At 33.2% G+C, this 16340-nt stretch overlaps 2 protein-coding genes across 3 annotated transcripts; both read right to left on the reverse strand.

Annotated features, from left to right (window-relative positions):
- Nucleotides 1-824: 824 nt before the first annotated feature.
- On the reverse strand, nt 825-3978 carry LOC132301339 (uncharacterized). 2 transcript variants are annotated; one of them, XM_059798680.1, is made up of 8 exons: nt 3954-3978; nt 3780-3864; nt 3622-3702; nt 3430-3549; nt 3191-3331; nt 2970-3052; nt 2809-2881; nt 825-1339 (listed from the first exon to the last, which is right to left on the reverse strand). In XM_059798680.1, the coding sequence occupies exons 1-8, from the start codon at nt 3974-3976 to the stop codon at nt 1232-1234; spliced, it is 714 nt and encodes a 237-aa protein (XP_059654663.1). In that variant the 5' UTR covers nt 3977-3978; the 3' UTR covers nt 825-1231. The 2 variants fall into 2 exon arrangements, with proteins under 2 accessions (XP_059654663.1, XP_059654610.1); XM_059798627.1 differs by having other exon boundaries at nt 2809-2893.
- A 6411-nt stretch (nt 3979-10389) lies between these two features.
- On the reverse strand, nt 10390-14622 carry LOC132274511 (uncharacterized). Its single transcript, XM_059775801.1, has 4 exons — nt 14131-14622; nt 13861-14040; nt 13264-13719; nt 10390-10437 (listed from the first exon to the last, which is right to left on the reverse strand). The coding sequence occupies exons 1-4, from the start codon at nt 14131-14133 to the stop codon at nt 10390-10392; spliced, it is 687 nt and encodes a 228-aa protein (XP_059631784.1). The 5' UTR covers nt 14134-14622.
- Nucleotides 14623-16340: the final 1718 nt, after the last annotated feature.

Raw genomic sequence — 16340 nt, forward strand, 5'->3', positions numbered from 1 at the left:
TTTTTCCAAAGGTACCACGTTTTTGAACTGAAGGTACCACTTTTTGGCGTCAAGGTACCACGTTTTCTCTAAACACTTATTCATGGCGCTAATGGAGCTGTTTGTGGATGTAATGTGCAACTTAATTAGCGATGTGGGGTGTAATACCACTTTCAATTGCAAAAATAGGTACCTTTTGTAAAGGTAGTACTTTTTTCCTAAAGGGACCACGTTTTTTGAACTGAAGGTACTTCTTTTTGGCGTCAAGGTACCACGTTTTCTCTAAACACTTATTTATGGATGTAATGTGCAACCTAATTAGCGGTGTGGGGTATAAAACCACGTTTTCAACTGCAAAAATAAATTCCTTTTGCGAAGGTACCACTTTTTTTCCAAAGGTACCACGTTTTTGAACTGAAGGTACTCATTTTTGGCGTCAAGGTACCACGTTTTCTCTAAACACTTATTGATGGCGCTAATGGAGCTGTTTGTGGATGTAATGTGCAACTTAATTAGCGATGTGGGGTGTAATACCATTTTCAATTGCAAAAATAGGTACCTTTTTGTAAAGGTACTACTTTTTTCCCAAAGGGACCACATTTTTTGAACTGAAGGTACTTCTTTTTGGCGTCAAGGTACCACGTTTTCTCTAAGGAAGATCCAAACCAATTTTTCATTCATTAAACTATCCATTTATCGACACCATGGAACCAAGGAAGATCCAAACCAATTTTTCATTCATTATAAACTGCTTCAGTTTTAAACTCCATCAAATTTGAAATTAGTACATTAATATAGTAGTGAAAGAAATTTCATTGAGACTTCATTTGAAAGAGCAACTTCATTTGATTTCATGTAAGGTAGATGCCAATATAATAAGCCATACAATAGTTGCAAAAATATACCAACCTAATCCACAATCAAAAGTTGCAAAGCTACTATTCTTTAAAACTTTAAAAATAGCTAACACCAACAGAGTGCAAAATACATGAAAAAAAAAATGACACTATTCAACAATACAAATGTCCCATATCCCACATCATTTCAGGTACCACTTTTTAGAAAATTCAACGATCGTCCTATCCCACTTCCTCTAGCTTCCAACTGGGCAAATACTGGTATGTGAGGTTCCTTGAGGTAAATGGTACCTTGTTGGCTGATGGAGGTGATGTTAGAATCATAAAAATAAAAAAAATAAAAAAAATTACTAACCACAAGTAAGCTGATGGAAGCTTACTTGAAATCAACATGCTTAACCAAATGGATAAAGTGCTTTGTTCTTTACAAAATCCTTCATTTTGTTATTGTCATCTGAAAGCAAATTTGAAGCAATAATTGCACGTAATCTATCAACATCCACCTGCAAATTAAACCAGGTAAAGACAAATCATGAATATAGGATAGGGAAATGGACTTCATGCGTGAATACATATAAGTGTAAATAGATAGGAATCTAGTGTTGCAAAAACTATATATTTGATAAAGAAAACTTTTTCAACAATGTTGAATTTGGCATATGCACAAAATCTCGGTGATACTAAACTTTTATATGTGAAATATTGCATAAACAGGTAGCTTCATCCTTGGGAAATATGTTAGCAATTTGGTCAGATCAGCACAGAGACAGAACATAAACAAAACCAAAACAAATCTAATAATACGAAAGATCTCCCTGTCCCAAAATAGTTATCCCTTTTTACTGATTCCAAACACTCAATGGCACGCACCTTTTTCTGACATTCCAAAAGTAATCTTAAAGTGACTATTTATTTTGAAATTTTTTAGTCATTCATTTCAATATGTCGTAGTTTCAGTATCTTTTGTGTTCGGTTCATTTTTAATGAGCACCACTAAGTACAGTGAAGTGACCATATAAACTGCAATATGTTCATTTAAAATGACAGGAGTCCAGTATTTGCGTATCTAATTGGTTAGGTGATGTAGGAAAAACAAGGTTGACTGATGATTTAAGCTACTGATCTCATACTGAATTCTTTGACAATGAAAAACTGTCTGAAAATATTTAAGAATATGCTATTCATTTAAACCTCATCTAGCAAAGCTGGTTTCTACTCGATAGGACCCATTATACAGTGGATGTCAAACATTTTCTATATCATTCATTACATGGTTCATTTTATTGCTTACTTCATGTTAGATCCGTACTCACTAGAGCTGGATGCTTTCTCTTTCAAAAAAATGGCACACATTAAGGGTATACTGCATTAGGGGGTTCTAAGGTTGAAAATTTTGTTGCCTAAAGGGGGTGCTTACCGCTCTCTTTGTTTCAACACGTGCCATAGTCCCCTGGTCTTCCCGCTATTGACACTACGACATTGCAGCCTAGCGGGGAGAGATCGGAAAAAGCGAAGTACTTGCACACAAACATGGGTTTAAAAGATGCAAAAAGAAAAAAGAAAGGTATAAGCTGGAAAACGTGTAAAAACAGAATGGGGAGTGCAGTGAAGAGGAAGGAAAACGTTATAGTGGATGCATTTTGTGGTTGCATTAATTTTTTAAATTATGTTTGCATGTATTGGAATTGAAGACCCTCCAGTTTCAACCCTTGAACAAAAGTATGTAGGAATGTGGATCAGTTTTACAAATATATTTTTTGAAACCTTTAAAGGCAAGACCCATTTCTTCCTTTGAAGACTAATGACCAGTGGGTGCTTAGATTAACAATGCACCAATGGTTTAGAAGAAAACAGAGAATTAAATGATTAACGAAGAGTATCGAGGAGATTGTGTGATTTAGTAATTCGGTATTTTCTTCATTCGGGGAAAAAAATAAATAAGACCCATGTAAAAAATAGAATTGGGCTTCACCTTCTCTTTTGGGTGACTGAGTGAACCATCCCATTTCTCCATGAAGTCCAACATGAAAGCACCACAACTATCACTGAATAAAAGACTGTTTAGGTATCTGTTAATTATAATTGTGAACATAATCAGTACACCAAACTAGGAACATTAAGTGATAAAATTACCTATCGGGCTGTTGAGGTACGTTGGGCACATTGTATATGAAGTTTTGTAGATCTCTTCCGGTGAATACCTCAACCAACATTACCTACAAATGCACAATATATAAATGATTAGAGTAAAAAATTCAGTACCACGTTCTTCAACTTGTATACTTTACCGTCCTAATTTAACAGTAAATGAATACATAATCAAAAAAATGAGCTCATATGTAATAAGCGTTTACCAAATCTTTTGACATCTTGTCTGGAGTACGCTTATCATGCGAACATTGCTTCATTGAATCCAACACATCCATACGACTATCGCAAATGTTAAAGACATACAAGCACCAATGTTTCTCATTTACAAGTATTGGAAAGAAAAGCTGCATATTTAACAATGTAAAAATTTAATTACTTTTAGAATCATATTTTTTTGATAAAAGTATAATAATTATTTATGTTTGCAAGCGATAAATATTACCATATTGAATTGGCAAACTTTGTTATCATCGACATTCCTTATCCTTTTATACTTGTTCCAAACTGCTTGTATTTTACCTTTCCTATCAACCACTTTTGAAGGTATCTTGGAAAGTTCAATCTAAAAATGCACACAATTGATAACCTAATATGTGTCAAACAAACATTCACTATAGATAGAAGAATTTGTTACCCCAATCGAAGGCGGAAAGAAAAATTTGGTTCCTCTACGCTTTTGTTTCAGCTGGAGCATTTGGCAATAGACTTCAACCACCTACAATGATCACATTTAAACCATTAATGCATGCGTGTGATTGGTTTGAAAAATCAATGAACTTTAAGTGAACATACCATATTTGATATCCAATGATTGTAAGAGATTGTTCTCATCTCTTTTCTTGTGAGGAAAATATCATTTATGTTCACCAGCATTTCACTATAATTAAACAATAACATATTAAGTGTTTGAGCATAGAAAGTAAGTAAATATAGAGCAAATAAGAAATTATTTATATAATTTCTCACTCATCATTTCTGCTCTCATCCATGGCATATGATGTGATACCCCCGAATTTCCGAATGTGGGTTGGCCAGGCCCACGCTCGAATACCCGAGGATATCAAAACAAATTGATAATAAACGAACACAGAGTACAAAAGAATAAAGAAGAATAAATAAAATGCTGACAAGAAACTAAAATGATAATCTAATAATAAACCTCATAATATATTTCCATTAATTAATAAACTCTTCTGATACAACTGATCCTCCAAAATACAACTCGGGAATCCATACTGTGTGGACCCCTAGAAAATCCAAACTAAACAAATGACAGTATTCTAAAACAGGAAACTGAATCATAAATGAATTCCTATGTAGCATCGGAAGAATGAAGTAGATTGATCCCCGCTCAGCACGAACAACCTCTACTCGTGACGAACACCTGAAAAATAATGGTGGGTCAGGCCCACAAACAAGTTCTACTCTACTACAGTCCAAGCAGAGATCCGATACACGTATACATCCTAGTCAATCCAACAGTAACTAGTAGTCCGTATATATATATATACACACTAAAGGAACCTCACTAGACTATAGGGTTGTCTCAACCTGAATAGTAGGCAACATGCAAAACGCACATATAGTGGGCATGAGTACCTAGACCTACCAGGGTACACAACTACACTATATCTAGCTACACATCCCTGGCGATATACGCACCCTAACCACTGATCCTGAGACTCAAGATCATATCATGGCACCATACTTATATATATAAAATCTAGTGACCATCCTATCCAGTATAAATTAATCCTCCATAAGTCATTCAACTTGTTCAGCTGACCTGACTTGAATATAAGTAGGACTTAATATTTTAGTTAATCCATTCCCTTATATAATAAATTAATCCTCTATAAGTCATTCAACTTGTTCAGCTGACCTGACTTGAATATAAGTAGGACTTAACATTTTAGTTAATCCATTCCCTTATATAAAATAGGTAGGACTTAACTGATAAGTTAATCCGTCCCTAGAATGCCACCGTCCCATACCGGTGCATTAAACCACACAATCCAACAATTGATGTAATAATTAAAGAAATACATCAAACATTCCAGAAATAACTATGATAATATGATATCAAGTTATCACAGAATATGAATGACTTATTATTTATTTAAGCTCATATATCATATGTCCTACACAAACTGAATCTTATACATGATGATATTTTATTATATCGTCAAATAAGCATTCTCCATATCCAATTCATCCTACACATTTAATCTCAATTGCTAAAGCATTTTAAAATATTAAATCCATTCGTTTGTGTAAACATTTAAATAGCAAGCATCGTTATGATTGAGTGTATTTAAATTTATTTAAACCCAAACTTAGTCCCTATTTAATGTTCAGGAATCCTAGGCATGTTTCTACGTTCCATCATTCCACAGATATGAAAAATACATAATTCAAACATGTAAAAATTCACACCAGAAATCAAATCAAAATCATGCATTTTTTAATTTATAACACAATAACAGATATGACCCAATTTCACAAAAACCTATGCTTTAATCCAATTAAACATGCATAATTATTTAATTTTATGTGTTTAGTAAATCCTGGAATTTCCTAGGCATGTACAGAAACACGAATCAAAGGGAAAGAGATAGAAGAAGAACTTGCCTTAAACTTTCGGATTGAAAGTTAAACTTCTTCTTCCTTGATCTTCTCTCTAAAGGGTTTTCTCCTCCTTCCTCCCTCTTTCTCCTTCTCTCTCTAACTCTCTCTCTCTAGAATATATTACGTGATATATTTTCACTCCTTTTTCAACCTATAGTTGTGTATTTATAGGCTAAATAATAACCCTATTCCTTTTCCCAATCCAAGTCAACTTAATAAAAATAAATAAAAATGAAAATATTAAAAAGGTAACTTAAAATATGTTAAGTATATAATCTATGTATATCATTATTAATTAAATAAAATATATACATTAGATTATTTAGTAATACTAAAGTTACCATAATATTAAAAGGTAACTTAAAACATGTTAAGTATATAATCTATCTGTATTCTCATTAAATAAATAAAATATATACATCAGATTATTTATTTATACTAAAGTTACCATAATATTAAAAAGGTAACTTAAAACATGTTACGTATAAAATATATGTATATCCTTATTATATAAATATATAAAATATATACATCAGATTATTTATTAATACTAAAGTTACTATAATATTAATAAATTACTTTCCTTTTTATATATATGTATATACATATATATCTATATATATACATATACAACTATCCATGGATAATTATCCATACCTATCCAACCTCCTATCCAAGCAGTCCATGGGACCCAATTGGTTGGCCAATTACTACTAACCATAACCATAAAAGAAAAATAAAATAAAATAATAAAAGAAATGAAAATATTTAATTTACAATTAATTAACATTAATCAAATACATCATTTAAGCACACAATCTAATTAAACAAATAATACAAATAACACCTAGACAAAATACAAATAACACATAGATAAGTAGCCAATTAATCAAGTAACACTTAATTCAATTAAACACATAAACAATTAGTCAAATAATCAATTAAACAATTAAAAAAATATATAATAAAAATAAATAAATAAATACCGAAACTATCATTTTAAAATTAGGGGTATTACATTCTCCCCCCCTAATAAAAGGAATTCCGTCCTCGGAATTCGCCCTTACTTTCTTCTATTATGCTTGGAAACTGTGAGCGAAAAACATCATCATATTCCCAAATAGACGCAACCTCACTATAAGGGCTCCACTTAACTCTAATATACCCAGTGGTATACAGAGTTCCTATATTTTAAGAAACACAATAATCATACAATGCGTAGGTTGTATCAAATAACAACGTAATCCTCCTATGTCGACAAGGGAATGATCTACATACCTCCAAGTGCCATAGAATATACGCACAAACTCCTATGCACCCAGCGCTAATAATTTGGTAACGCTAAGTCAGAGGTGACTGCCTCAATTGCGAAACACAATCGTGTAAAAGTCAATGTAATAAGTAAAATTGACCTTTCTCCAAAAATCGCCTATCTTCCTACATAGAAAACAGAACGAGCAAACTACTCCCTGATAGAAAAACTCTAGTATACGAGTTCAACTATTTACAACATCCTACTGTTGCTTCCCAACCGCGCGCAGTTCAATATAAAGGGAAGTATCTATTTTCGACATATTTTTAAATGAAGTCGAGGTCTAATTGTACAACCCTTACTTCCATTTCCAACCAACAAATGAGAGGTATGCATTGTGAAAGATACAAAACCTCCAAAGTTGTCACACTAACCTCCTTGTGCCAACAATATCACAGACAAAATTCCGACAAGTGAAGTAAATTCTTCCAACAGTCCATGCAAATCTAGGATATACGCCTCAAACATATCCTTTATGGTCTAATTTATCTCTCGATTAATTCCCCCGTCTATATTTATGAAGTAGAGCTGCTACTCTAAAATCTTCATAAAGCTCCTTCGAAATAGCACTTTACATCCACTAATATGGACATCCACATGCTATAACACCACTATCACTGAACTATAAAACTACTATGAAGTTCTAAAAGAAGCATCACTCAAATTTATGTCCTCAAGCAATCTTTCTCAATCCACCACTCGGATTCCATATGGAAAATTGAAATTCTAAATCAATGTCGATCATTCCCACCGACTATCACTCCTGTTTAGTTCAACTTCCATATTTGGTATAGGAAGTGGCTAAAGATTCCTATGATATCTAATGATCAACTTTCCACCTTTGTAGCAGGTTTTACACTTAGGGCAATTATAGACACGTCCCTATCCGTACCTGTTCACCAAAACTGACATTTGATGTCGTGATGTACCTTCTAACCGTCTGGGTGTACCAAAAAAAATTATAAATTTCCATCTCAGTCGCTCGACCGTCATATCACTATTTATAGAAACTACTAACTCCTCCTCCACTACCTTAAACTCCATCTGAGTAAGGTAACACCTTCTCTAGGGTCAGCTCCGATATTCAAAATTGAACTCCTCAACTACCGTAGTAATAACAAGTGTTATTATTACACTTGCTATAAATGCATCTAATAACTCAACAACTAATTATTCTATCATTTGTTAAGAGCATCTACTTCCATAATTGCTTCTACCAGACGGAACTTGATATAAAGTGTGAATTACCACTTCTATCTATCTAAACCGTCTCGTGATCCGTTATATTCGTATGAACTGATATCTTACCAGCTTGATAAAAATAGATAAAATGAAACTGATTTAATTTTATCAGTCAACCAATATCCCATCTAGAATCCTGACCCTTGCATCAAATCAGCAATCCCTCAACTAAATCCGTGAAAATGCTCTGTCATTTCCACTTCAGTATAGAAAATAGCTGCAAGAATCCAGTGATCTCTGATGGTCCATCTCTACTATTTAATAAATATTAGACTTAGAGAAAAAACACTATATTCCTCTTCCTGCCTGTCCTCCAAACACCTGCTTCATACTGTGAATCATCATGTTTCTACTAGGGTGAATAAAGAACTAAGAGTTGTGAAACTCAGTCTTTGCATCCTCCATCCAATTTGTCTGCAGAAAGTACTGTTATTCCGGTACCACCAGTTTTCGTCTGTACCCATTGTTTAAATTGGAGCATCTTCAAAAGCGAATTCTGCAACTCAATCTATCCACTACTGATCTGTGATAAACTTACCGATATTGAAAGTCAATCGGTAATTCCATTTATCAATAGTCAACTATGACTTTAACTCAACAAAAGTCAACAAACTACGACCTTTCCATATATACCATGCACCTCATCTTTATATAGGTGTTTGGTCTTACCATCTTATCTTTGACACACCCTGCTTCTTTAAGACAAGTTAGTGTCAATCCAACTTCTTTGTCTAACTTCAAAAGAATATGAAATCTTTCCATCCTCCACATAAGTCATTAATTTCCTAGCAACAGCTAATTGTTGCAAGTTGTGACCTAAAAAAAAAAATTTCATATTATTTATGCAAGTGAATAAGACTTAGTTTCCTCCTCTATATGCAACACCGGCAACTCCTCCTAATGACACGCCCTCACGAATAAAATTCTTGATTAAGAATAGACTGATAAATATTTATTCAGTCTCCTATCCTCACTCGGTGTCATTCTAATAAGTATTTAATCCAGTACTAAATCCTCCTTCTGACTTGGTAACAACTTCTGAAATTTTCAAGAAGATATTTAGCAAATCTAGCACCTCTGATATATCATCATGGCGTTTTAGTGATCTTTATTTACCACTACCTCAAGTATACCGAAACATTAACAATCACCAATATCATGGCGTTGTAATATGATACGAATCCATACATAACGTAAAGTATATCAAATTAATCGTTCTAGATTGTTTGACTCGTAGTGATGGTTTAATTATCACATCCCAAAACACACCATAATGACACATGTCCAGGTCCAATAGATTGACTAGATTTATGTGTATCTACCAAATCCTACGACCGTACACTCACAAATCTAGCGTAAATAGCGCTATTACTCCATGTTATGTTATTAAATTAATAGTTGGCTGATCACACACTTCTGTCCCCAACTAAACCGCATACCAAATCCCGAGTAATTAACAAAAAATAAAAATAAAAAAACACGTATGATAAACACAATAAAACAAAATATACTCCTATTTAGGACATCGTTCTTTCTAGAAAAGAAAGTCTCCTTTGAAATCAACATTACTAGATTATTTCAAAATTTCCTTTAATAGTTTCGTAAATAATTATCCAACCTCGAAACATATCCTTTAAAACATCGCTTAAAAGCACAAATGTTTTCCTAAACAAATACCAAGGGCTTAACCCTCATCCTCCTTATATGCGGAATGTAAACTGTCTTACTTGACTTTATAAATCGAATTAGAACGTCACAACATAATACCAATGCCTTTTTGTATGTGATTTAAAAATTATGTATTTCGTTCTGATAAGAACACATCCGATCCCCAAACTCCTGAACAATACTTCTTATATACCTCTTTTAAAGATGATAAGAAAGCTTAATTATTTGTAAATTGATCAACCCTAATTCTACTAATAACATTCGCTATACTATTAGTAATTCAGATCACCTCGTGCGATCATCCATCTTCAAGATTTAGTACCCTCTCTACTGAATGCACATAAATCTCCTCCATTAGGATCCTCTTCGGCTCCTACTCTTCGCTTGTCTCCTTTTTGAGATCAACTGAAGTCGTGTTGGTCCCGATATGCGGTGACCTATCACGTACACCTAAATCCTTCCTTGGCTTATACTTTTAAAGTAACGCCAAACGAACCTAAACCGTCAATCCTTAACTCTGCTTTCGGGCAATGAAATCGATAACTTACTTCTTTACTTCTTTGGGTTTTTATTGCTTTCACCTTGAACCCAATCCTCCTCCTAATGCCAACCATTCTGTAACTACAGAATCTAATTGACATCAGCTCCTCCTAACGAACCGTAAATAGAGTACAACGAATCATAATATGAGCTCTAAGTTTTAAGAGACGCAACGCGGAAGTCACATAACGAAAGACACTCCTAAGGACACTTGAACCTGGAGTGCTCTGATACCAACTGTGATACCCCCGAATTTCCGAATGTGGGTTGGCCAGGCCCACGCTCGAATACCCGAGGATATCAAAACAAATTGATAATAAACGAACACAGAGTACAAAAGAATAAAGAAGAATAAATAAAATGCTGACAAGAAACTAAAATGATAATCTAATAATAAACCTCATAATATATTTCCATTAATTAATAAACTCTTCTGATACAACTGATCCTCCAAAATACAACTCGGGAATCCATACTGTGTGGACCCCTAGAAAATCCAAACTAAATAAATGACAGTATTCTAAAACAGGAAACTGAATCATAAATGAATTCCTATGTAGCATCGGAAGAATGAAGTAGATTGATCCCCGCTCAGCACGAACAACCTCTACTCGTGACGAACACCTGAAAAATAATGGTGGGTCAGGCCCACAAACAAGTTCTACTCTACTACAGTCCAAGCAGAGATCCGATACACGTATACATCCTAGTCAATCCAACAGTAACTAGTAGTCCGTATATATATATATACACACTAAAGGAACCTCACTAGACTATAGGGTTGTCTCAACCTGAATAGTAGGCAACATGCAAAACGCACATATAGTGGGCATGAGTACCTAGACCTACCAGGGTACACAACTACACTATATCTAGCTACACATCCCTGGCGATATACGCACCCTAACCACTGATCCTGAGACTCAAGATCATATCATGGCACCATACTTATATATATAAAATCTAGTGACCATCCTATCCAGTATAAATTAATCCTCCATAAGTCATTCAACTTGTTCAGCTGACCTGACTTGAATATAAGTAGGACTTAATATTTTAGTTAATCCATTCCCTTATATAATAAATTAATCCTCTATAAGTCATTCAACTTGTTCAGCTGACCTGACTTGAATATAAGTAGGACTTAACATTTTAGTTAATCCATTCCCTTATATAAAATAGGTAGGACTTAACTGATAAGTTAATCCGTCCCTAGAATGCCACCGTCCCATACCGGTGCATTAAACCACACAATCCAACAATTGATGTAATAATTAAAGAAATACATCAAACATTCCAGAAATAACTATGATAATATGATATCAAGTTATCACAGAATATGAATGACTTATTATTTATTTAAGCTCATATATCATATGTCCTACACAAACTGAATCTTATACATGATGATATTTTATTATATCGTCAAATAAGCATTCTCCATATCCAATTCATCCTACACATTTAATCTCAATTGCTAAAGCATTTTAAAATATTAAATCCATTCGTTTGTGTAAACATTTAAATAGCAAGCATCGTTATGATTGAGTGTATTTAAATTTATTTAAACCCAAACCTAGTCCCTATTTAATGTTCAGGAATCCTAGGCATGTTTCTACGTTCCATCATTCCACAGATATGAAAAATACATAATTCAAACATGTAAAAATTCACACCAGAAATCAAATCAAAATCATGCATTTTTTAATTTATAACACAATAACAGATATGACCCAATTTCACAAAAACCTATGCTTTAATCCAATTAAACATGCATAATTATTTAATTTTATGTGTTTAGTAAATCCTGGAATTTCCTAGGCATGTACAGAAACACGAATCAAAGGGAAAGAGATAGAAGAAGAACTTGCCTTAAACTTTCGGATTGAAAGTTAAACTTCTTCTTCCTTGATCTTCTCTCTAAAGGGTTTTCTCCTCCTTCCTCCCTCTTTCTCCTTCTCTCTCTAACTCTCTCTCTCTAGAATATATTACGTGATATATTTTCACTCCTTTTTCAACCTATAGTTGTGTATTTATAGGCTAAATAATAACCCTATTCCTTTTCCCAATCCAAGTCAACTTAATAAAAATAAATAAAAATGAAAATATTAAAAAGGTAACTTAAAATATGTTAAGTATATAATCTATGTATATCATTATTAATTAAATAAAATATATACATTAGATTATTTAGTAATACTAAAGTTACCATAATATTAAAAGGTAACTTAAAACATGTTAAGTATATAATCTATCTGTATTCTCATTAAATAAATAAAATATATACATCAGATTATTTATTTATACTAAAGTTACCATAATATTAAAAAGGTAACTTAAAACATGTTACGTATAAAATATATGTATATCCTTATTATATAAATATATAAAATATATACATCAGATTATTTATTAATACTAAAGTTACTATAATATTAATAAATTACTTTCCTTTTTATATATATGTATATACATATATATCTATATATATACATATACAACTATCCATGGATAATTATCCATACCTATCCAACCTCCTATCCAAGCAGTCCATGGGACCCAATTGGTTGGCCAATTACTACTAACCATAACCATAAAAGAAAAATAAAATAAAATAATAAAAGAAATGAAAATATTTAATTTACAATTAATTAACATTAATCAAATACATCATTTAAGCACACAATCTAATTAAACAAATAATACAAATAACACCTAGACAAAATACAAATAACACATAGATAAGTAGCCAATTAATCAAGTAACACTTAATTCAATTAAACACATAAACAATTAGTCAAATAATCAATTAAACAATTAAAAAAATATATAATAAAAATAAATAAATAAATACCGAAACTATCATTTTAAAATTAGGGGTATTACATATGAGATGACTGCCTTTGCTTCTGGACGAAGGATACGCAATCGGTTGACCTTCATTTCAACCCAAGGTGATCCCTTATGGCGCCCAGGCTTTATAACACGTAATAAAGGGATCACTGCTTCCTGCACATCACGCTCCTCTTCCATTGCTGTGGAGGTTCCCACTTCCTCCTCCATTGGTGCGGGGATTTCTCCTTCCTCCTCCATGGGATCGTGTTTTGTAAAAGATTGCCAGGGTGAGTTTGCTTGTCTTGTGGAGGTTTCGAATTCCTCCTCCACTGGTATGTGGGATTCATCTTCCTCCTCAATCGGATTGTGTTGTGCAAACAATTGCGAAGATGGGTTAGGTTGTCGTGTGGATGAACTGGGTTCTGAGGATCTCGACCCCCTGCCTTGGCCTACATTGTGCCGTTGCTTCCATTTCTTAACAACTTTAATAATTTCATATGCCAACTCCTAACAATTTTAAACAAGTTTAATAAATATATATATCAGTTAATATATAAATGTAACCGTAGAGTTCCAAGTAATTATGAATATGCAAATATAACCGTATATTTAGTACCAATTATAAAAAGCCATAATTGACGTGATTACCTTATCGGCATCTTCAGATGTATCAGTTGTAAACTTTACCTCACCGAAGCCGAAACCATTATATTTATGCTTCTCCAAATTCAACCTCTCGCCTATTAATTTGTTGGTCCATCCACGTACGCATGACATCTCAGGCTTCGGTTTTGGTCCATTGACATCCACACGGTGTAGGTAGAAAAGCTACAACATATAAGCCATTATGATAATGACATTATAGCTATTTAAAATAAAATGATAGACACATTACAAATATTATATCTTAGAACATACCATGAGAAAGAACAAGCATCCATGTATGTATGTACAACCTTCTCTTCCTTCCTTTCCTTTATAGGACGCAATTCCTTTTTTCAACCAATCTAAAACAAACTTCCCCCAATTATACGATTTAATAGCATCCACATTGTCAACCGCTGCCAATAACCTTTTGCTTGTCTCATTTTTCGATATGGGTGCTAGAAGTGATCCGCAAGCGAAAAGGACAAAAGCCCTCTTGAAGTCATCCCCAACAGGAAGAACGTCTAATTGATGCACTAAGTTTGGCACTTCTATTACACCGTCCTTTAAAAAAATGCCATTTTCTAACCAATGCACACTTTGTACAATATAATTTGGCACATCTTCTCCTCTTCCCGAGGGTAGGCCAAGTACCTCTTCAACGTCACTTGGCGTAACATGGATCCGAGCGCCAGATTCAAGGGTGAGATGAGATGTTCTAGGGTCAAAGTGTTCTACCAACCATAAGCACAGGTTGCGCTTCAAAATGGTACACTCAATGTCTAAAAGGGACCCAAACCCAATCTCTTGTACGGCAATGTCTTCACTTAAATTGCAAACCGTTTCCTTGAATTTATTTGGAGAACACCGGGTATTCAACATCTACAAATAAATTACCAACACAGGCACATTAGATACAAAAAGGAAGGATAGAGCACATATATGGACATAACAGTCCAACTTAAATTTACCAATTTGCACTTCTACACATTACATGTTGAAAAGATTCAATCTCAAATCTGCTAGCTTACAAAGGCACTTGGGAGTACTCATATATTCCTAATTCATTAATTCAATACACATTCTTCGGAATTAATCCAACTAAGCACGTTAATGATAGGTAAAACACACAAAAATAAGCATATATAAAGCATCACTTAACCCAATCGAATAGATAAAAGGAAGAAAAAAAAACACTTACAGTTTTTATTTTTATTTCTTTTATTGAAATTGTTGAAAAGTTCTTTTCCTTGGATGTTAATGGTTGTATGGTTTACCTAATAAGGGAAGGAGGAAGGATCCAATGTCCTCATACCATTTGTTATAGGAATGAAGGTTCTACCTCGTATTTTTAATTAGAGAATAACTCTAGGGGGTTTCGATTACCATTGGAAATGCTCAGCTCAGAGGATAAGTAATGGACCTTTTTGTTGATGATCTTATGTTAATCGCAGCTGGGATGTTGAATCTGTTAAAATACTGACAGAATCAATAGCTCAATTTAGTTTTAACTTCTATTTCTAGCTTGATTCCAAATAATGCAAAGAGGTGTCATATTCTGATCTGGTATAGAGACTGCTACTCAAAACCTAATTCTCAGAAAGCTTAATTTCTCTATTAGGACCCTCCCAATTAGATATTTGGGAGTTTTATTATTGTCTAATAGACTGAATAAGCAGCACTGTGATCCTTTAATTGAGGAGTTTTGGACTACCAACTACTCATTTTGTGCTGGAAGGTTACAACTTATAAAGTCTATGCCATTCTCAGTGCAAGTTTATGTGGCTTCCCCCTTTGAATCTAGGACATTCAAAATTCAAACACACAATCAATTACCAATTAAGCACCCAAATTGGCCCACAAATATTAATAACATCAGTTTCTCGAGTCAAATAAATAAGTTAAGAATTATCCTTTTTCAAATAAAGTTTTATGACAACACCATGATAATGATGATTTTTATTTTTGGGAAGCACTGGAAGTGTTTTTGTTGCTTCTACAACTGAATAACTACACAAATCTTTCAACCTTCAAACACAAAAACACACACACAAAAGAAAATAAAAAAATAAAAAAATGAAAATTTTGTTGTTTATATATTAATAAATTTTGTTACTTTATATTGTACTTTGTTTCATATACAATTGGGTACAGATTTATGCTTCATGCGGTTAACATCCAATTTATTATTAGCATGAAAAAAACTGGAATAAAAAATATATATATATATTTAAATAATTAAAGATATGACTTACCAGTATGAAGTGATGAAAGCACTCTAAAATATGGTAAGACCGTAAGGTGCTGCAATTGTAAAAATTATAATCCACAATAAGGGCCTTCAGCTTGTTCAAGACTAAAGTTCAACCCAAATTTACCAATTAGTCTTTCAAATCCTGCAAAGGGAGATCCTGTTTCAATCATTATCTTCACAAATATTTATAACTAAAATTCATAAATAAAAAAAAAGTATATAAAAAAGA

Source organism: Cornus florida, unplaced genomic scaffold, assembly GCF_030987335.1.
Source record: "Cornus florida cultivar Cherokee Brave unplaced genomic scaffold, ASM3098733v1 CherokeeBrave_3.0.0_Hap2_Chr01, whole genome shotgun sequence".
Classification (NCBI taxonomy): Eukaryota; Viridiplantae; Streptophyta; class Magnoliopsida; order Cornales; family Cornaceae; genus Cornus; species Cornus florida.